This window comes from Sorex araneus, chromosome 3, assembly GCF_027595985.1.
Source record: "Sorex araneus isolate mSorAra2 chromosome 3, mSorAra2.pri, whole genome shotgun sequence".
NCBI lineage: Eukaryota > Metazoa > Chordata > Mammalia > Eulipotyphla > Soricidae > Sorex > Sorex araneus.
In genome coordinates this window covers 40,004,763-40,028,861 of record NC_073304.1, presented here as the reverse complement: position 1 = coordinate 40,028,861, position 24,099 = coordinate 40,004,763, and the positions used below count along the sequence as shown (strand labels likewise).

General features: G+C 36.1%; 1 protein-coding gene and 1 pseudogene across 2 annotated transcripts in view; both read left to right on the top strand.

Annotated features, from left to right (window-relative positions):
• The window catches only part of LRRC9 (leucine rich repeat containing 9), a 116,844-nt gene that overhangs the window by 78,060 nt on the left and 14,685 nt on the right, over positions 1–24,099 (top strand). Inside the window, exons 27-32 of one of the 2 annotated variants that reach the window (XM_055130087.1) lie at positions 1,837–1,973; positions 5,976–6,193; positions 8,701–8,769; positions 12,481–12,621; positions 17,445–17,589; positions 20,872–21,040. In XM_055130087.1, the coding sequence (XP_054986062.1) occupies positions 1,837–1,973; positions 5,976–6,193; positions 8,701–8,769; positions 12,481–12,621; positions 17,445–17,589; positions 20,872–21,040 (879 nt within the window). The remainder of the gene's footprint in view (positions 1–1,836; positions 1,974–5,975; positions 6,194–8,700; positions 8,770–12,480; positions 12,622–17,444; positions 17,590–20,871; positions 21,041–24,099) is intronic. The other variant, XM_055130088.1, reaches the window with a different exon arrangement.
• LOC129403873 (U6 spliceosomal RNA) lies at positions 967–1,059 on the top strand (annotated as a pseudogene).

Here is a 24,099-nt window from a genome sequence, read left to right as displayed (position 1 = left end):
TTGATTTTTCTATTGGAATTATTTTGGAATACCACAAAATGTGTCAACATAGTATGAAGAACTTAATTTGTAAATGTGCGTATGTTCTGACTGCTCCACCAACCACTATTCCCAATCCATCTCTTCTATGGTCTCTCTGTTCCCTGAAACACAACATTCCCAAAGGTAGGCCAATTAATAACCCCTCAATGAGCTCTTAATTGTTCAAGTGAAATAAAAGAGTGAAATATCTCTGTTTAAATCAAAAATTAGGGAAAAAACTTAGAAGTATCGAACACTAGGCCTTTTTTTCTGAACAATCAAGTTGTGTATGCAATGGAAAGATTCTGGAAAGAAATGGCAAGAAAGTGAAACAATCGTATTGCTGATAGAGAGAAAGAGCATTTTTCTAAAACAAAGTGTAATCCAGAGCAAGGCCCTTAAGTGTGTGGAGACTGAAGCATGTTAGGAAGGTGCAAAGAAAAGTCTGAAGCTAGCAGTTGCTTCATGTTTAAGGAAAGAAGGTATCTTCTAATGTAGACATCAAAGTGAAGCACCAAGTGCTGATGTAATATATCTAGCGAGTTATCTAGAAGATCTGGCTAAGCAATTGATGAAGTTTGCTACATTAAACAATAGTTTTTCTTCCCTGCCCACATGCTAAGTATGAACTCAATGCTTTGAACTATCTCTCCTAAACAAAACTTTCAGTGTAGGCAAAACAATCCAAAAGTTGGAAGATACCCCTTACGACTTTCTATAAAGAAATCCGTGCTTAGCTTCAGCGCTTCAAAGGACGCACTCTCTCAATAAAGGGCAATACAACTTTTAGTGGAAGCTAATGCCCATTTATCATTGAAACATCTTGTATGGCCCTTAAAATTATGCTAACTACTTTGTGTGCTCTATAGAAAATGGGAAAGAAAGCCTGTAAGTATGTATGCAACATGGTATTAATATGTTAAGCCTGCCAATAGAACTCACACTGTACACATATACTAAAATTGGAACGATACAGAGAAGATTAGCATGGCCCCTGCACCAATAGAACTATTACTTATAAAGATTCTAAATATCACTTCTATTGATAATGTTCATTCCTTATTACCCAAGATGTCTAATAGAATTATTCAAGGTAATTAATGCTGCTTTCGTGACTGCTCACACAACATCAGTTCAGTAGTCCAAGGACCAAGAAGTGATTTCTACTTTCATATGCCATTACTGAAGAGAAATACTTTTTGTGAGACTATAAATGCCATAGAGGGTGATTCTGCTAATGGTTATGGGGAAAATCCATTGAAAATCCTCTGGGATGGATTCACCATTCTAGATGCCATCAAAAGTAACTGTGATTTAATAGGAAGAAATCACAGTATCAACAGACATTTGGAAAAAGTTTATTACAGCTCATGGATTCCTTTGGAGGATTTTAGACTACAAAAGAGAAAATAAATGTATTCTTTATATTGAGGACTATTCCTCTTAATTTTATAATTTTATTCAGCTATCCCCTAGCCCTAGTACACATATTATTTTGTGTATTTCTTGGGATATTCTAACTACAAGATCATATTATTTGCAAATAATTTTTTATTTATTCTTTTCTAATAAGGATATTAGTTTCTTTTTTCCAGATTATAGTTTATTTTAATTTATTCTTTGTATTTCTTTATTCTTTACCATATAAAAAGTCTCATGTAAGATATAAAGAAACAATATATAATAGTTATAAATCTGATTTATTCATAAATCCATATTTTTGTTAACTTCAATTATAGTAAGTACATGAAGACTGCTTATGAAAAGTTTATTTGAAATTATATTTTTGCCCTGAAATTTATCTGTTTATTTCAGAGATACAGTGAACAGTGAAAATTTGCCTACAATAATGCACAGTTTAGAAGTTCTTCATTTGGGTTACAATGGAATTTGTAATTTAATTCAGCTCCAACTTAACAGACTAAGAAATTTAAAATCTCTATTTCTACAGGGTGAGTAGCAATAGTTAATGTGTAAGTCTCTATTATTAAAAATAAATTTGATTATCACTCTTCAGATAGACAAAATATCAACTTTTATTATTAAAAATTAATTTGAGGGACTGAAGAGATAGTAAAGCAGGTAGGGCTCTTGACTTGCACGTGGCTGACCCAGGTTTGATCTCTGGGGTCCTGTGTGTCTCCCAAGCACCACTAGAAGTAATTCCTGAAAGCAGAGCCAGGACTAAGACTTGAGCATCGCCAGGTGTGGCCCCAAAACCAAAATAAATAATTTATCCCTCTCTTTAGACAAAATATCAACTTTTACTTAAAACAGATTAAGAAAAGTAATAACCACAGATGGTTTTTCATATAAATAATATAATTATATTCTAGGGCTTTAGAATATTGCAATGTACAACATTAATAATACTATTAGAGTTCCTGGAAAATGCATTATTCTGGGGTATTGTAAATCTAATTTATTTTATATCATAGTTAATTGAAAATCTATTAAAAGCAGCCAGCAATTAATTCACAAGTACTTATTGACCTGAAATTGTGCTAAGTATTATAAATTATACAGAAATACTATATTGTTAGATTATCTAAAATTGATATTCTTGCTCTAAATTAGCTTAAAATCTACCTATGAAAAATCTACCTATAGAAAAATGAATTAAATTCTGTTTATGTATTACTAACTTAAGTGCAAGAGAAGTTTAGTGAAAGAAAAAATGAACATTAACATCTTTTTGTGTACTCTAAAAGACAGAATTTAGATAGAAAGTGAACATGACCCACTATGGATAATGCTATTTTACAGTTTACATTAAGTCAGAATTGTAAATGTTTAGAAAAGTGGCATGAGAAAAAAATAAGGCTTAAAACAATAATATTTGGGTGATGTAGGGAAAATGTTGGGAGAGTCATTGGTGAGATGTGTAGATATCTGTATCATTGATCTGAGCATGGTAATTTTATGTTTTAAAAGAGGTATTTTTAGAACATATTTTAAACTTCTTGGCACCCTTTGCCTCAAAGTACACTTATGAGTAGGATCAATAACATGGACACTGCCTGTAAAAGAGAAAGAAATTGAGCACAGCAATAACATCTTTTAAACAATATATTCGCATGCTGAAGCAGCAAACCACTTGGGATGTCTGTTAAAATCTAATAATATGAAAAGGGCATGTGTACAGTTGCCACAGCAGCTAGCAGTGAAGCAATCTTACACAGGAAGTGAGGTGGTTTGTTCTTGACAAAAACAGCTGCCATTTATGGAGTCATTGGACATGGTATTGACCTACATTGATAATCTCATTCAACACTCACAGTAACCCAAGATACCAAGTCATTTTATATGTGTCTTACAAAAGAATAACTAAAATATTTTGCCTAATTATATTCTAGTGACTGGTTATGCCAAGGCAAATGGTTTGGCACAGAGACACAGCTCTGCCCCAAAGCATGTTTTTTAAAAAAAAAAAAAAAAAAAAACAAAGAAAAACCAGCATGAGTGATATAATAAGAACATGGACTAGAGTGAGGGTTCATGAGTGACATAATAAGAACATGGGCTAGAGTGAAGGTTTGGGAAGGGTGAGTTCAGAATAAGCTGTAAATTAAATAGGAAGGAAGGGAGGCAGGGAGGTAAAGAAGAAGGGAGGGAGAGGGCAAAAAGTAAGGAAAGGGATTCGTTTTCTCTCAGATTTAGCGCATTGAAGTCCAAAATCAGGCTTGGCTACCTCTGAGACCTGTCCTTGGCTTATAGATGGCCTCTGTATCTTCACATGGTCTTTCCTTTGTGTTTGTTTGTATGAATTGCCTTTTTAAACAAGAATAGCAGTATTGGGGGATGGAGAGATCGAGTGGGCAGGACATTTGTCTTGCCTCAGGTCAACATGGGTTTAGTCCAAGGCACCACATCTGGTTCCCTGAGCCAGTGAGAAGTGATCCTTGAGTGCAGAGCCAGAAACAAGTGCAGAGCATGACTGGGTGTGGCTTCCTCCCCCAAAATAAGAATGCCAGTATTGTTAGATCCTACTCCAAGGACCTCATTTAACCTTAGCCACTTACTTAGAAATCCAAACCCCAAATAGAATCATATTCTAAGGTTATAGCGGTTAGGATTTAAGCATATGAATTTGAAGGCATACAATTCAGCGTCTAAAAAACAAGTAGGAGGCTGCCAAGATGTGATCCTGGGGGCCGCACCTGTGTGCAGCCTCTCCTCAGCTACACGAGCGTGACTACAGACACCAGCTAAATTTTTCAGCATGGGCAGCTCCTCACAGAATGTCTCCAGACTGAGAACTAAGCCTCGGCCCCATGCCCGACCAGGAGAGCAAAGGTATTTGTCTCTCTCGCCTCTTCCTTGCCGGGGGTGAAGGGCGTGGTGACCGCCATATTATGACGACCACAGATGGGGTTTACAAGCTTGCAATGATCCAATATCTGGAAGAAATCTCCCTGGACTTAGTTGCTAAAGTACAGAAATCCAAAACCTCATATCTCTTCACAACAGGTCTGACTCTAGTGGGGTATTCCTAACAATAATAGTGAGGTTTGTGTTGAAATATTGAATGTAACAAAAGTAAATAGAAAGTAAAGTGAAATTTATCAGTTACAAGGTGGGGGGGAAGGTGTGGGGGGGGGCGGGATGGGAGGTGTACTTTTTTTTTTTTGGTGGTGGGATATGGGCACTGGTGAAGGGATGGTTGTTTCAGCATTGTATAACTGAGACTTAAGCCTTAAAGCATTGTAATTTTCCACATGGTGATTCAATAAAATAAAATTATTAAAAAAAACAAGTAGGAAGTGAAATACATATGATATAGCAGAAGGAACATTAAGCTTAAAATATAAAGGAAAAGCTAGGGGTGGTCTGATGTTACCTCCGTGAACTCTAATCAAATCAGAATAATTAAGAAAATGTTTCTGATTCAATTTTTTGATAATAAAAATTTTGTATCTTATATGTCATAGTTTTGGACTCTACTAGACAACACATACATAAAGGCATTTTTTTTTCAACTCAAGAGCCCTCATATTAGTTACAGTTAGTGCTTTGAGACTATCATTTGCTATAGTAGAGAAAACTCAAAGGGTATAAGGAAAAGATTAAGTATTTAAGCAATTTAATGAATTTTTATTTAATAGTATGATAAAACATGTTCAGAAATGAATATAGAATAATTAAAGTATATTATTATAATTAACAATAAGCTATTTTAAAAATTATTAGATATACTCATTAGAGGGCTGCAGCGATAGTACATTGGGTAGGGTGTTTGCACCCAGGTTCGATTCCTCCATCCCTCTCAGAGAGCCTGGCAAGCTACTGAGAGTATCCCACCTGCATGCAGAGCCTGGCAAGCTACCCGTGGCGTATTTGATATGCCAAAAACAGTAACACCAAGTCTAACTTGGAGACGTTACTGGTGGCTGCTCGAGCAAACTGATGAGTAACGGGATGACAGTGATACAATGATACTCATTAAAATAGGATGCATATCATTTTTATTTTGGTTTGCTGGTGGCACTCAGGGGCTACACCTGGCTCTGTGCCGGTGGCAGTGGTAGTGTCGGGAGTGCTTGAGGGATCATGCGGTGCCAGGGATTGAACCCTGGAGTCCTGCAGGCAAAGAGTATGTTCAACCTGTTAAGCTATCCCCAACCCCAGGAAGTATAACTTTGAAAATACTTTTATGTTTATTTTTATCAACAACTATTTTAGTACTTAATAACCAATCAAACAGATTAGGTCAATTTGGTACATTAGGTGCTACATATATTAAACTTAAAGGAGAAATTTTTGCCTATCATTTGATGATGATCCATTGAATATATTTGATTCCTTTAAAAGAGAAGAAGTTTACATTCTATTAACTTAATTTCCATTTATCTTTTGTAATTTGGGGGGCACTTAATTTTAATTAAAATATTAAAAGTTAAAGTTTTGTTCAGGAAGTTTGAACTACTTGGCATCATGACATCCTTTTTTTTCAGGGAATGAAATCAGTCAAGTTGAAGGACTTGACAGCTTAGTACAACTTCAGAAATTGGTAGTGGACCATAACCGCATCAAATCATTTAATGACAGTGCCTTTGCCAAGCCTAGCTCTCTGTTGGCACTTCATCTAGAAGAAAATAGACTACGGGAGCTAAACAAATTGCAACCTTTGGTAAAACTAGAGAAGCTTTTCCTAGGATATAATAAAATACAGGTAATATTATTTTGATTTTTATTATGAAATTTACAAGTCTTTGTTCCTCTAAATATGAAAGTTTCAAACCATTACTAAAATTTAACAAATTATACTTCACAATTATTATATACTACAAAAATGCCTATTGTACTTCTAGACTTATAAAGTTAACCCAACCTACATGTATCTGCACCTTAAACTTAGATCTAAAGCTCACAGTTTAGTTTTGTTCTCAGGCTCTCCCTAGCAATCCTCTCTGATATCATCTATTCTCAGTTGCTCTTGGTCCAAGCTATTCTGTATCTCAATCCCATACCTAGCATTAGTACTTGGTATATCTGATATTTCAATCCACTTCTAAAAATCGACTTTGAACAAGTTACAATATACCATCTTCTTTGATTCAAGGATCTTTTTTACAGGGACCCTACTTTAGTTTTACCTGATCTGAATTCAACCAGTTTCTCTTAGGTCTTTGCCCCAAAGAAGTCTGTCTACCAGACTGTCTCCAGAGTAATGTGTAGAATGAATTTTATATAAACATATATATATGTATCTTTGTGTGTGTATATGTATAACCTCATACAGCCTTAACATGGGTCTCAGTAGTTTTTTTTTGTGATGGTCTTCCAGTCCATTCTTTTACAAGTTTTACTACTACTTCTTATATTTCTAAAACAACTTTAAAGACAAACAGACCTGTGGAGTGTTTCCCAAGGGCTCAATCTTGTCCACATTTCTATCCATATTTCACATATGTGTTTTACATAGTACCTCTACTTACTAGACTTCAGGAAAACTTTTCAAGTGTAACATAAAAGTTTATATGGGGTTGAAAAGAAATAATGAGCAAGCCCTTTTCTACATGACAACTAGAAAATACACATAGCAAGAAAAATAGGCATATAACTAATTTATTTAGGTTCAGACAACATTTATCTAAGAAAATCCTGCTCAAACTAGAAATAATTTCCCCAAATTTATTCTGGATTTCAGAAATCCAGAAGAAATCTAGATTAGAACAATTTTCATTAATGGGAAATATTCCAACTCAAATTATTATGAAATCAGATCTTATCTAGTTATCAAGCTTTATTAGTTGCCAATAATTTGTTGCCAATAGTACTACTTGCCAATAATTTCAATAATATGCAGGGACTGAGGCATTCTAGTGATTTCTTAGTTTCTTCCATGTCTCACACATTTTGTCTATCTTAGGATAAAAATATGAGCTGTCCAAGTAAAATTTTGTAGGGGTTAATCTTATTATCCAAAAATGTCTCATTAATGAAATGTGTCTATTTTATTTCTAAACTTATATGGGTTTTTTAAGCAATGCCTGGTATATAGATAGTATATTTACAATAAGCCACATAATCAAGGGAGATCCGCTAAGAGCATCTCATAAATAAGGACATTTTTCTTAGAAAATATCAATTTGGTATAACACTTTGTTACCAGCACATTTATAAGATTATACCAGGTAACCCACTTTCCCCAAGGAATGTTCTGTTCTGTCTTTTATCTCTAGCCCCACTAAAAGAAGGGAATAGATGGAAGCACCTTCTTCCCTATAACGTAAAAAGAATAAGGCCTATACAAGTTTATTTTCAAATTTTAATTTACCTGAAGAATAACCTGTGTGATAAACCATGAGAGGCATTAATATAAAATCCCTTTATTATTTCTACCCTTAAAACTGTACTTTTTATTTAATTTAGATGGACCATTTTAATATAAAACTTATTCTAACCATTAATATTATTTTACCTTAATATGACCATAGATTTAGTTAGGAAAAATAAATTCAAAGCAATAAGAAGGTTAAACTAGAGATCGTTTATTTATACCAAAACATTATATTCCTCAAAATTCTTAACTTAATTCAAATCTTTTTGAAGAAGAGATCTCTCTAGTTCATACCAACATGAGTAGATAGATTGACACCAGCATTAATTTCCACAATTGGGCAAACAGATCATAACCCTTGGGTTACTAATAACCTAGAAGCTAGAAGTACAAAGCAAAGTTAGCAAAACAATACTTTAGTATCTGCAGTAACTTATGGACTTACTTTAAAATCTTCCATAAATTATATGTCCCTGATATAAAATATCACGTGTTTCACCTGGCCATTATGATCACTAAAATATTTGGAAAATTCTTCCCTATAGACTTACTTTTGCAGAAAGATTAACAGAAGTACGACTGAAAGATAAATGTTATGCCTTTAACATATCTTATGTTTGGGGTGGCACTTGATTATGCTCAAGTCTTACTCCTGACTCTGTCCTTAGTGATCATTCCTGGCAGTGCCCAGGGCAGCATATGCAGTGCCAGGACTGGCAAACCTGGACGGGCCATATGCAAAGCAAGCACCTTCCCTGCTATAAAATTGAGTTATTTAATTCAAGTTCATTTCAGACTATTAAGCCAAGAGTTAAATGAAATCTTAGTTACACTTTATTGTTTTCAATTAACCTTTATTTGAATACTTTAAGTCTAACTTACTCACTTTTGAATAGGATATAGCAGAACTGGAAAAACTCGATGCTATCCCTTCTCTCAAAGAGCTTACAGTTTGTGGCAATCCAGTGAGTATATTACTTACATAACTCATTTAGTTTAGTTTAACTGTAATTTGTTTTAATATAGTATGATAAAGGATTTGTTTGTTTCCATTTTTTAAATTTTTTATTTAATTGAACCACAGTGAAATACATAGTTACAAAGTTCTTCATGATTGCTTTTCAGTCATATAACATTTTTTTTAATTTAATATTTTATTTTTAATTAGTGAGTCAACGTGAGGGTACAGTTACAGATTTATACATTTTTGTGCTCATGTTTCTCCCTTACAAAGTTTGATAACCCATCCCTTCACCAGTGCCCATTCTCTACCAAAAGTAAACCCAACATCCCTCTCCCCCCTCCCCAGTCCCGTCTCCCCCCACCCCACACTGCCACTATGGCAGGGTATTCCCTTTTGTTCTCTCTTTCTGATTAGGTGTTGTGGTTTGCAATAAAGGTGTTGAGTAGCCATTGTGTTCAGTCTCTAGTCTAGAGTCATATAACATTTCAACACCTGTCCTTCCACCAGTGTACAATTTCTTCCACGAGTTCCTCTCCCCCACCCCACCCCCCATCTCTTAGCAAGTACTTCTCTTCTCTCTCTCTCTCTCTTTCTCTCTCTCTCTCTCTCTCTCTCTCTCTCTCTCTCTCTCTCTCTCTCTCTCTCTCTCTCTCTCTCTCTCTCTCTCTCTCCTCCCCCTACATGTGGGGCATTATGGTTTATGGTTTGCAATACAAATACTGAAAGTTATCATGGGTTATCATGTATATTCATTTACCTATTTTCAACACTCAATTCTTGTCCAGAATGATCATTTACAATAATTATTCTCATACTGGTCCCTTCTCTATCGTAACTGGCCTTTGCCACATATACACTTGTGGCAAGCTTCCAACCATCAATTTTTATTCTAGATTAATTCATTTTGTTTTCCAGATGCATTAATTTTGTTTTCAGATGCATAGTTACCCAATAACATTTACAATCTTTTTCATAATGAGTGGACATTGGATTTTGGCTGATCAGTAATATTTATATCAATAAATCAGATAAAATACTCTTATCTGTTTATCGCAGTTTTCACTTACTGACTCTAGTGTTAAGCCAATTTTAAACTACTTTGTCATGCTGCATAATTTCCTGAATTTAATTTGCTAATATATATATTTTTTTGCTTTTTGGGTCACACCCAGCGATGCTCAGGGGTTACTCCTGGCTCTGCACTCAGGAATTACTCCTGGCGGTGCTTGGGGGACCATATGGGATGCCGGGGATCGAACCCAGGTCGGCCGCGTGCAAGGCAAACGCCCTACCCGCTGTGCTATCGCTCCGGCCCCTAATTTGCTAATATTTCATGTGAAGGATTTTTGTTTATGAAAATAAATAAAAATGTCTTATATTTTGTCTTCTAGTACTAGTCTTTACAAATTCTTCAAGATTTTTTTTACCTCATAAAATGGGGAACTCTCCCTCTATTTCTAGACTATGGGTTAGTTTACATAAAAAACTGTGTTTCTTGAGAAGTAAACCTTTCTAGAACCATCAAGGATTAATCCTTTTTAGCTTCAATCCTTATTCAAATTCATAATGTAGACATAAATATTCACTATTATCTCTTTTCTCCACCTACATACCTAAATTTATTGATTTTGCTTCATCTTTCACTACGTTTTACTAGTTTGTTCACTGCATTTTCATATTTTGGTTTTATTGCATATGTTAATTGTTAATTTCATCAATTTCTAAGTTTAATTATTTCCTTTAGTTTTCTGGGATTTGAAGAAATTTTGTATTATAAAGCAATTTTTAGCAGCAACCTAAAACTTTTTATTCATAGTCTTTTTTTCTGTAACTTATTTGGAAAATCTACTTTTCAAGAGATTTCTTCATTAACTAATAAATAATTAAAGTGCGTATGTGGGGGCTGGAGTGATAGCACAGCGGGTAGGGCGTTTGCCTTGCACGCGGCCGACCCGGGTTCGATTCCCAGCATCCCATATGGTCCCCTGAGCACCGCCAGGGGTAATTCCTGAGTGCAGAGCCAGGAGTGACCCTTGTGCATCACCAGGTGTGACCCAAAAAGCAAAAAAAATAATAATAATAAAAATAAAAAATAAATAAATAAAGTGCGTATGTGTTCGTTAGGTTTGTGTGTGAAGTCCGTAAGGTGTTTTTAGTTATCTTTTGTCATTTATTTCTATTGTTATACTTGAGTCAGGGGAAGTGATCCATTAATTTATTCTTTGATTTATGAAATTGGCTTTGTGACTTGAGATGTGGTCCTTTATATAAAAAAAATCAATTGTATGTTTTAGACAGTAATTTTCTATTGGATAAGTGTATCAGTACTTTTTAAAAGATGAATTATTTTCATTCTCTTTTGATGATTCTCTCTGTTGCTCTTATTCTATTTATTTGTTTGGGGGTCCACACCCAAGGTGCTCAGGGAGCATTCCTGAAAGCACTTGGGGAACTATATGTGGTGCCAAGATTTGAACCAGGGTCATGCTCATAGCCACATGCTAGGCAAATGCCTCTCTCTCCTACCCCCATTCTTTATTTTTTGCTATTAAAATGAGTATTGCATTTTTCCCTACATTGTCAGTCCCTAAAATCACCCCACATTCACAGATTTGCTGGAAGAACTCACTCGTAGAATTTGCAGATAGTTGCACACATGGGTAAGATTTATTCTAGTGACAGAGTGAGGATGCCCAGTCAGTTAAGGATGGAAAAAAATACAGGCAGTGTCATGACGAATCCTTATGTGAACTTTCTTATGTTCTTTTTATTCACAGAGGGGTCACAGCATAGGTATTCTTAATATAGCAACAAAAATGTTTCTAAAGGGAACTCCATTAGACTTAGCATTCAAAAATTTGTGGGGTGAGGACTGATCATATAGGCACCTTATGCCTATCATATTTGCATATTTGGGGGAGGGGGAGAAGCAGGTTCATTAAATCACATTGTTTGTATAAGTAACCTAATTACTACCTTATCTCTTAAGAAATAGTCAAAAAGTACAGAAATCCAAGTACCAAACACTAGTCAAGCATCATTCTTGTAAGTAGGTCCACCGTGTCAGTTTCCTTCTACACACCTTATCATACATATGAGTATTTATATAGTATATTAATACTATGATGAATCATACAATTCAGTAATTTTATATTAAACTGGATAGTGATTATGGAGAAGCTATGTTTCTAAATTGTTTATAAATTAGTTACATATATGTGAACTTTAATCAGTCTATTTATGAGCTAAAGTTGTCTACAGTTAAGTGTACATAAAACATGTTTAAAATGAGGTTTTAGAGAGATAGTACAGGGTTAAGGGGCTTGCATTGCATGCAGCCAAACTCTCTGTGATATCTAACATAACATTGTCCCCTAAGCACTGTAGGAAGTGGCACCTGAGCACAGAGCTAAAAGTAGCCCCAGAGCACGCCAAGATATAATCTCAAACACCCCTCTAAAAAATAAATGAACCTCTAAATAGTAGCCTTGGCTTTAAAAAAGACTCTTATCTTCATTGACTATAACAGAGAATTGAGAAATTATTAAAGAAGAGATCTTATATATACTATAATACTATTAATACTGTAAGTACTATAAATTAGCTGCTATGTCATTTTTTGCTGCCTATGCTAAATTTCTTCCATGTAAAGGTTGATCATTGAAATAACAGCTATTTTAAGAATTAACTTTCTGTATTGAACTTTTTCCAGATTTGTAGAAAAATAGTCCATCGCCACACGATCATATTTCGACTACCCAATTTGCAGATGTTAGATGGAATTCCTGTTAGTTCAGATGATAGAACAAAGGCTGAATGTCACTTCTCTGAAATCCAAGCAAAGAAAAATTTGGTAATAATTTTATTATTTATTTTTCCATCTGAAATATAAGAACTTAGTAAGTATATATTTTATGTACTTAAACCTGGGATATAGGTTTTTTAGTATCTATTTAGTAATTGCTGTCAGAGACAGCTTAATTTGGTGAATACTGTCATACTGTCATCCCATTGCTCATCGATTTGTTTGAGCGAGCACCAGTAACGTCTCTCATTGAAAGACGTATTGTTACTGTTTTTGGCATATCCAATACACACAGGTATCTTGCCAGGCTCTGCCATGCGGGCTCCATACTCTCAGTAACTTGCTGGGCTCTCCGAGAGGGGCAGAGGAATCGAACAAGGGTTGGCCACGTGAAAGGTGAAAGCCCAACCATTGTGCTATTGCTCTAGCCCATTTGGTGAATAGAAAATACATATACAGTCAGGAATCGGAATATGGAGAAATATTTTAAGTTGGAGACTAGCCTTCCCCAGAAGTTTGTGCCTTCTCAACCTTCGTTATGACTAATTTCTAAGTATATATGATTCAATTTAATTATATAGTCTTAATATTTGTATAAAATCCCCAGTTTCCCTCATACTTCAGTAAGTCTAATCAAGAATGCAGCTTTCCCTTTTGGAAAACAATATGGACGATTCTCAAAAAACTAGAGGTTGAGCTCCCATTTGACCCAGCAATACCACTGCTGGGAATATATCCCAGAAAAGCCAAAAAGGATAGTCGAAGTGACATCTGCACTTATATGTTCATCGCAGCACTGTTTACAATAGCCAGAATCTGGAAAAAACCCGAGTGCCCTAGAACAGATGATTGGTTGAAGAAACTCTGGTACATCTATACAATGGAATACTATGCAGCTGTTAGAAAAAATGAGGTCATGACGTTTGCATATAAGTGGATCAGCATGGAAAGTATCATGCTAAGTGAAATGAGTCAGAAAGAGAGAGACAGACATAGAAAGATTGCACTCATCTGTGGAATATAGAATAATAGACTATAAGACTTAACACCCAAGAATAGTAGAAATAAGTACCAGGAGGCTGTCTCCATGGCTTGGAGGCTGGTCTCTCATTCTGGGCAACTCAGAGAAGGGAACACCAAGTAAAATGTGGTCGGAGGTCATGTGGAGGAAGGGTGATGCGGGCCCGAATATAGACTAGAGACTAAACACAGTGGCCACTCAACACCTTTATTGCAAACCACAACACCTAATCAGAGAGAGAGAACAAAAGGGAATACCCTGCCATAGTGGCAGTGTGGGGTGGGGGGAGACGGGACTGGGGAGGGTGGGAGGGATGTTGGTTTACTGGTGATGGAGAATGGGCACTGGTGAAGGGATGGGTTCTCGAACTTTGTATGGGGGAAACATGAGCACAAAAATGTATAAGTCTGTAACTGTACCCTCACGTTGACTCACTAATTAAAAATAAACTATCAAAAAAATAAAATAAATCACAAAGAAGCATGGTGAGCACTAAAAAAAAAAAGAATGCAGCTTTCTAAAAGATATTGGACTTTTCACTAAAGCTAGTCTGTCACAGGTTTCCCAAGTAATTCCTTTATGGGAATGTCTAATCTAGAATAGTACCAGATTTTCTTTTGAAAGCATCGTTAGCACTGTTGTCCCATTGTTCAGTTTTTTATTGATTTGCTCGAGCAGGCACCAGTAACATCTCCATTGTAAGACTTGTTTTTACTGTTCTTCGCATATCGAATATGCCACGGATAGCTTGCCAGGATTTGCCGTGCGGGCGAGATACTCTCGTTAGCTTGCCAGGCTCTCTGAGAGGGATAGAGGAATCAAACGACCTCTATAAAGATACTCAGTTTAAAATGAGGTAATCAGAATGGGCCCAAATCACATATCCTATAGAAAAGAAAAATGTGGACACAGATTCTAGTATAAGTAAAACTGTGAAGACAGGAGGAAGGAAATAATAAAACTCAGAGCAGAAATCAAGATGGAAACCCAAAAAAACAATCCAAAAGATCAATGAAACCAAGAGCTGGTTCTTTGAGAAAATAAATAAGATCAATAAACCTCTAACAAGACTCAAAAAAAAAGGGAGAGAGAAAAACCTAATAAACCGAATCAGAAATGAAAAGGGGGACATTACAATAGAAACTACAGAAATTCAAAGAATCCTCAAAGATTACTTTGAGAATCTTTATGCCATGAAACACGAAAACCTCGAGGAAATGGATAAATTCCTAGATTCCTATAGCCTCCCAAAGCTGAACCAAGAAAACCTGGAATACCTTAACAGACCTATCACCATCAAAGAAATTGAAACAGTAATAAAAAGTCTCTCCAAGCACAAAGGTCCTGGCCCAGATGGATTCACTAGTGAATTCTTCCAAACCTTTAAAGAGGACTTACTCCCAATCCTCTTTAAGCTTTTCCAAGAAATTGAAGTATCAAAAACACTTCCAAACAGTTTCTATGAAGCAAATATCACCCTGATACCAAAAGCCAACAAAGATACCACAAAGAAAGAATTACAGACCAATATCCCTGATGAACACAGACGCAAAGATCCTCAACAAAATATTAGCAAATAGAGTCCAACGACTCATCAAAAGGATCATATACCATGACCAAGTAGGATTCATTCCAGGGATGCAGGAATGGTTTAACATTCGCAAGTCCATCAACATAATTCATCATATCAATAAAAGAAATAATAAAAATCACATGATCATATCGATAGATGCTGAGAAAGCATATGACAAGATCCAGCACCCGTTTATGATGAAAACTCTCAGCAAAATGGGCATTGAAGAAACTTTCCTCAATATAGTCAAAGCCATCTACCACAAGTCCATGGCAAATAGCATTCTCAATGGGGAAAAACTAAAAGCCTTCCCTCTAAGATCAGGCACAAGACAAGGTTGCCCGCTTTTGCCAGACATCTTTCGAGAGCAGCATTGTTATGCTACCATGGCACATAGGGTTCAGTGAAAGAGCTATAAAAATTGCTACACTAAAGTTTCTAAATTCTAGTTTAACCTAATGGTAGCTAAGTTGGAGAAAGTGTATGTAATTTACTAAATGCATATAAAGAATCACTCAGGGGCTAGAGAAATAGCTCAAAGGTCTGGGGTACGTGTTTTTCACTGGGAGGTACAGAATCAAGGCCGGGCATAGCATGGTCTCTTGATCACCACCAGGACCAATCCCTGTGCCTCACAACAAGATCAGCTCCTCAACATGGCAGCTGTTCCCCCTAAAAAAAGGGAAATCACTCAGACCAACTTTAAATATCCCAATTTCCATATATATTTTAATGGGCCTAATTTATAGAGCAAGCACATGAATTCACATTTTAGTCAGTGGTATTTCACTAAAGAGCTTGCTTATTGGCTATTCTTTTCCATTTCCTATATAATGAACTCATATTTTTCTCATCAGTATACTATGTTGTTGTTTTAATTGTCTTTTGATCCCTATTCTTACCATGAAAATCAGTGCTAGCTATAAAATCTGAACTGTTTGTCCACTTACTCTGTATGTAAATGTTTTGTTTTAAAATTATTTTGATTTTATTTCAAGACCTTATTTTAGAGAGAACTATTTTAAGATTCAATAATTATTTTTATGGCTAGAACACAATTGAGTCATTATTTCTTTCAGCTGTTCAGGAGGCCAAAAACAGAAAACTTTCCAGATTTCTCAATTTGACCTACTCTGGTTTTTTTGTTTTAGTTACTGCTGTCATTACCTTCTTAATAGCAACTTAAGAAGGAATAATTTAAGTCTAAAAATGGAACTGGACCTGGAACAGTTCCTTTAAACTGGAGCAATTTTTAGATTTTATTTCAAAAGAAGGCGGAGTGATAGCACAGCGGGTAGGGCGTTTGCCTTGCACTCGGCCAACCCGGGTTGGATTCCTCCATCCCTCTCAGAGAGCCCGGCAAGCTATCGAGAGTATCCTGCCCACACGGCAAAGCTTGGCAAGCTACCCGTGGCGTATTCGATATGCCAAGAACAGTAATAACAAGTCTTACAATGGAGAAGTTACTGGTGCCCGCTGGAGCAAATCGATGAACAACGGGATGACAGTGCTAACAATGCTTTCAAAAGAAAATTCGGTACCATTCTAGATTAGACATTCCCATAAAGGAATCACTTGGGAAACCTGTGACAGACTAGCTTTAGTGAAAAGTCCAGTATCTTTTAGGAAGCTGCATTCTTGATTAGACTTACTGAAGTATGAGGGAAACTGGAGATTTTATACAAATATCAAGACTATATAATTAAATTGAATCATATACTTAGAAATTAGTCATAACGAAGGTTGAGCAGGCATAAACTTCAAGAGAAGGCTAGTCTCCAACTTAAAATATTTCTCCATATTCCAATTCCTAAAACTGTTTCAAAGTTTCTCAATCTTCAATTAACTTAAAATAATTTAGAGAGTTAACACATTCACTAAGGATTATTGTTATGCTTGTGTTTAGTACTTATTTTATTTAACTTGTACTGGAGAAACTAATTTACCGGGCACGTGGTGCAATAATGTAAGGCTTACAAGGAGGTTGAGGATACAAACTTTTACTGTCCGAGAATTCCTACTAGTAACAAAGAAAAAGAAACATCTCACAAGGGATAAGGCCTAATTCTCCTTTTCTTAAATCTACACCTACCTTATTAAAAACCTTTCGAAAGTTCTTAATTTTTATACGTCTTTAATGAAGTGTCAACCACACTAGATTCTAGTGATAAGTCCAGTGCATGCTGGGATGATAGTGTAAGGGGCATATGACAAAAGATTGAACTTACCAAGTTGAGGAAAATGAGGTATTCTTAACAGTTTTATTTTATTATGTAGTTTACTCCTGTTAACAACTCTCCTGTGGATAGTGGATCATTTGGCCAAGTGAAAGGTCCTTCCCTAAAAATAACAAGTGTAATTCTGCCTAGTGGATTTGGCCATTACATGGGATCAGACATCGCTTTAACTACAGAAGCTGAAGGTACTGTCAAAATAAGTGTTAAAAATAAAAAGATTATTAATTTGCATTTCCTAAAACTGTATGTTCAGGTTTCTTGTGGCTATCCTAGTTTTAAATACTGTTTTTGGTTCTGCTCAACTACTAATATGTTGAATTTTCTAATATTTGTACATTTTCTACTAACTTCTTACTCAAATCTATTATTTCATTTTGTGTACTTCATAATAAATGACTACAAAAAACAGTTGCTGCTTTTTAAAAAAGTAGAAATCAAAGGTTTCAAAATATTGCTAACAAATATCTGCTATACACAGGATATCTTACAAAGACATCATAGTCCTTCCTTGAAATCACAGTGAAATATTCATGAAGCTAAAATTAAGTAAGAGTTTCAAGAAGTAGACCTTCAAAGAAAGTACATTAAAAGAACAGATCACAGAAATGGTTCTATCATTTACATTTAAACTCAGACTTTAAAAAATAAGTCTTTCCTCCTATCCCACATGTTCATTGGCAGTCATTTCGGTGAACTTGGGGGGAAAGGCCGCTCCTGCCTTTCTCTGGGGTCTCTCCTCTTCCATTCCTTTTAATTTCCTACTTCACCTCAGACTACTGTTAAACATGAAACTGACATTACAATTATAAAATAACCTGGGAATCAACTAAGTACATATTGTTTTATGTGCTTTTTGAAATTAACTCAGTTTAAAGAAAACAATTTATTCTAAAATGTTAGTTTTAATTCATTTTTTATGCTTCAACTTTAGATTTAATCACAGTGAGAATGTTATGCTTTTGATATAACCATCAGTGAAATTAGAAGATTGTTATTACAAATAACTAAATAATATAATGTCATTTTCAAGAATAACAATTTTTCCTATAAATAATTGGGGAGAAAAAATGCACAGGAACTTCCTCAAAGAAACGATACAAATGAGGGGCTGGAGTGATAGTATAGCAGGTAGGGCATTTGCCTTGCACACGGCCCACCTGGGTTCAATTCCCAGCATCCCATATGGTCCCCTGAGCACCGCCAGGAGTGATTTCTGAGTGCAAAGCCAGGAGTAACCCCTGAGCATTGCTGGGTGTGACCCAAAAAGCAAAAAAAAAATACAAATGCCCAAAATGCACATAAAAAATGCTCTACATCAATAATCATCAGAGAGATGCAAATTAAAACAATGAGATAGCATCTCATGCCACAGAGACAAGCACACATTATAAAGAACAAGAACAACTAGTGTTTCATGGATGCGGGGATAAAGGGACTCTCATTCATTGTTGGTGAGAATGCCAACTGATCAACTTTTGAGGGAAACAATATAGGCATTCCTCAAAATATTAGAGATTAAACTTCCGTATCACCCAGAAATACCATTCCTAGGAATATTTCCTAGAGGCCAAAAATCGAATTGCAGAAAAGCCATCTGCACTTCTATGTTTATTGCAGCTCTATTTACAATAGCCAGAATCTGGAAACAACCTTAATGCCTGAGAACAGATGACTGGATAAAGAACCGTGGTACATCCATTCAATGGACTACTATGTAGCTTCCAGGAAAAATGAAGTCATGAAACTTATTTATGAATGGGTGTAGATATGGAGAGAGTCATGCTGAATGAAATGAGTCAGAGGGAGGGAGAAGGACAGACATTGATTGCACTCATTTGCAAGATATTTTTTTAAGTATGAAAATATTAGCCAAGGACATTATTAGTAGGGCCAGAAGGGCTGGTGCATGGTTGTAAACTTGCCACAAGTGTATGTTGGGGGGGTGGGGGGCAGGTCAGGTGGGAGAGCAGAGAGCAGTTAGGACAGAGAAGGGACTGCTATGACAATGATGGTTGTCCACAGTGCTGAAAGGAAGTAAAGTTACAGACGTGATAACCTTTTTAGTACTTCTTGTATTTAGTACTTGCAAACCATAATGCCCAAAAGGGGAGGAAGAGAGAGAGAGAGAGAGAGAGAGAGAGAGAGAGAGAGAGAAGAGAGAAGAGAGAAAAAGAGGGAGAGAAAAGAGAAGAAAAGTATATATCATAGGGACAGGTTGGGGGTAGGAAAACTGGGAACATAGGTGTGTAAATGTACACTGGTGAAAGCATTACTGAAACCCAATCATGAAAAACTTTGTAACTGTGCGTCACAGTTATTCAATAAAAAAAAGTTAAAGAATGATAGTTTTCATTTTCAGTTCATTCCCATAATATACTTATTTCCATTATGATTCATTATATAACTAATTGTCTATTTTCTGTCCCAATTTTTTTAAATTTGTATTGAAAAATATGATCCCTTTTGCTTTTTGGTGTTTAGGGGGTTGTTTATCCCAAGCAGTGCTCAGGGAACCTAGGAGTCATTCCAGGTCACACTCAGCAAAAGGTCCAAATACTTCACAGTCAGTGCCCAGACCAGTAATGCATTGCTATCTGGGCCTGTGGTACTGGGCCACTCAAGCCACACCTGGTAGTACTGGGGTGCAAAGGGTCACAAGATGCCACAGATTAAACTCACAGCACCACGCATATAAAGCGTGTGCCCACTTTCTTTTAGCTATTTCTCTGGCCCTCTTCTGGAAATTTGTAATAGAACATACATCTTAAAAATTTCCTAGGGGTCAGAGAGGTCGCTCAATGGTCTTTGCATATGCAAAGTCTACACTTGATCCTTGGCAATAGCAATGTCCCCCAAGAACCATAGAGGTGGGGTGACCTCTGAGATCAAAGCTGGAAGCAGCTTTGAGCATTACTGGTATGGCACCAAGCAAATAAAAAAATAATAAAAATTACCTAGCAGGCACATAGGGAGTGGGGGTTGGGTTTTGGGCACTTTGGTGAGAACTCCAAGACCAAAATGTCAACCTCATTGTTGCCTTAATTATAATAAATTTTTTTTTTTTTTTTTTTTTTGCTTTTTGGGTCACCCCCAGCGATGCTCAGGGGTTACTCCTGGCCTTGCACTCAGGAATCACTCCTGGCGGTGCTTGGGGGACCATATGGGATGCCGGTGATCGAACCCGGGTCGGTCGCGTGCAAGGCAAACGCCCTACCCGCTGTGCTATCGCTCCGGCCCCTATAATAAATTTTTAATTAAAAATTGCCTAGAAAGAATAAATTTGGTTTGCTTAGAGAAAGTTAAGCAGAATTAAGTGCAAAAATATAGTCCAATCCTTTAATTTCTTATTAGCATCATAAAATATGATAATATTAATTTCTTATTAGCATCATACATTCAGCTGAACGACAACTGACTTTCATCAGTTTTTAAATGTAATTCTTATTCTTCATAATTCCTAATTTCAGACAAAAAGAGCAAAAATTCAGGGATTCTGATAGATAGTCCTCAGAGCATCGATGCAGAAATACCTTTTCGACAATTCAGAAGGATCCATTTTTCTCCACCTGTTTTATCGCATCCAAATATGAGTTCTCCAGCTACACCTATGTACCAGAGAAATGAAGATGAGGGAAGGTAAACGTATTCTGTTTCAACATAATTTCTCCTCATTAAAAACAATTACTAGATCTAGAGAAATAGTACAGTGGAAAAGGCAATTGTCTTAAATGCAGCTGGCCATGATTTAATCCTCAACAGCACATATGGTCCCCTGAGCACAGCACTATTTTGTACAGGAGCACGTTTTGCATACAGGAGGCCCAGGGTAATCTCTGGCGCTGCATGATCCGTGAGCATCACCAGAAGTGATCCCTGAACTCCAAACTAAGACTAGCCCTTGGGCACCACCAGTGAGACCCAAAATCTGAAAAGAACAGAAAAGACCTAGAACTGACTGCCAAGATAGAATAGTACTTAATGAAGGACTTATTTGAGGAAACACCGAGTATTTACATGGGAACCACTTTTAAATGCATTCTCTTTCAGGTTCCTGAATATGCAAAGCTATTTACTTTTATTTTGCACCACAGTTAATAAGTTCAACTCCAAAATCAATAATTAGTTCCTCAAACCCCTCAGCAACTATGGACGTAACTTTAAAGACCAGGTCAAAGGCTAAGAGCCCCAGTAACTTAAGAAAACTTGAGATCTTCTATCTTTCATCAAGAATCCACAGAACCAGAAGGTCTACCCCACAGCTTGGAAACTGACCTCACATGCTGGGGGAAAAGGCAGCTGAGATAGAGAAGGGAACACCTAGTAGAGGATGTTGGGAGGGCCCACTTGGGTTGAAAGATGCATGCCGAAAGTAGATTATAGACCAAACATGATGGCCGATCAGTACCTCTGTTGCAAACTACAACACCCAACAGGAGAGAGAACAAAAGGGAACGCCCTGCCGCAGAGGTAGGGTGGGGTGGTGGGGGTTGTGGTGGGGGTGGTGGGAGGGATACTGGGAACATTGGTGGAGGAGAATGGGCACTGGTAGAGGGATGCAAATGATCACTGTATGACTGAAATGCAAACATGAAAGTTCATAAGTTTGTAACTGTACCTCATGGTGATTCACTAATAAAAAAATTTTTAAATGAATAAAAGAATCCACTTTGCTGCTTAACAACGTACTGCTAGGATTCCCAAGTATTACATGTCACACAGATTATATGGAGTCAAACTCTGGCTTATCCATTAGGATAATCTACCCTGCAGTAATACATCTAACTTAGACCTGGTTCTTACTATATTACCTCTTATGGTCAAGTCCCACTGAGTCCTAGAAGAACCCTATTTTTTACCCCAACATAGGATCGTTTTCTCTTTTATAATCTTTTTGAAATTTTACACATATAAAATAAATTTACTTACTATATAATTACCTCAAGTTGGCTGCTTCATTAAGAAATACATTACATTGTTTGATTTCTATATATTTCTTTTTAGTAGTTTTTAAAATTTTTTATTGAATCACCATGATATAGTTACAAAGCTTTCATGTTTGAGTTTCAGTCATACAATGATCAAACACCTATTCCTTCACCAGTGCACATTTTCCACCACCAATGTTCCCAGTATCCTTCCTGCCACCCCCAACTCTCCCACTGCCTCTGTGGCAGGCACCTTTCTTCATACTCTCTACTTCTGGGCATTATCATTATGAGAGGCCCTCATGTTTAATCCTTACTCTACTTTCTCCCATCTCCCATCCTGAGAGATCTCTCCAACCGTCATTGACTTAGTGGTCCCTTCTACACCTAACTGCCTAGCATATGAGACAAGCTTCTAAACTGCGGAACAATCCTCCTGGCCATGTCTCTACTGTCCTTACATGTTAGTCTCATATTGTTATTTTATATTCCACAAATGAGTGCAGTCATTCTATGTCCCTCACTTTCTAATTTAACTTAGAATGATACTCTCCATGTCCAGTCACTTATAAGCAAATTTCATGACACCATCTTTTTAACAGCTGCATAGTATTCCATTGTGTATCTGTACAAACATTTCTTCAACCAGTCCTCTGTTCTCGGGCACTTGGGTTGTTTTCAGATTCTGGCCACTTTCCAAGATCAAATTGAATGTAGCTTCCTAAAAAGAAGTGAACATGTCCCCAGGAAAACTATAATTGTACAAAGACTAGCAGACAGTATCACTTTAAAAGAATTAAAACGCTAATCATAAACTAGAGTACTTCAGTTCAGTATGAAGGTAATCACTATCACCCTTGGTAGATTTTAGCAATATCACCTTTCAAGCTTTAATTATCTTTTTAAAAATTTATTATTTTTTTATTGAATCACCGTGAGATACAGTTACAAAGCTTTCATGTTTGAGTTTCATCATATTGTTATTGATCACCCATCCTTCCACCAGTGTACATTTCTCACCACCAGTGCCCCCACTATACCCCTGTATCCCAACCCTCCCCCTGCCTCTATGGTAGACAATTTTTCCCATATTCTCTCTCTCTTTTGGGCATTATGGCTTCCAATATTGATACTGAGAGTCTATCACATCAAACTTTAATTATCTTACCTATCCATTTTAATTTCTGATATAAAAACTATGGATTGCTTTATGTAACAATTTGAAAAGATATAATTGACATGAAACAGTACCCTAAGAATCAAATAGTTAGTCCTATATTAGAGGTATTTTAGTTCAAAATCTCATTATCTGAAAATATTAAGAAAATGTAATTTCAGAAAATAAGCATACTTTGATTTATAGCCTACCTGTTCATTTACAGTTACTTTAATAAAAATTAAAACATATTTTTGATAAAATACAACTATTATTAAAACATGTTGAATTTTTCTGGTTGAACTGTAGACTTATCTTTAGTATTATTCTTAAAAATTATACTCCCAAATCAATTCTGTCCTAAGAATTATTTAAAGATGCAAATAATAGGTATCCAGTAATACCTCTTGAAGGACTAACTCAGGTACAACTAGTCATTCATGCTATAAGTAAGTGTGTTAATTCATATTGAAAATAATATATGGCATATAATATTAATATTAAATGTATTAATTGTGCCTGAAGTGACATAATCTTATAATTAGCCTCAAGCAGAAAAGAATACTGTATTCAGTTAAACTGAATTCAAACGTTTAAAATTTGAATCCTTACTA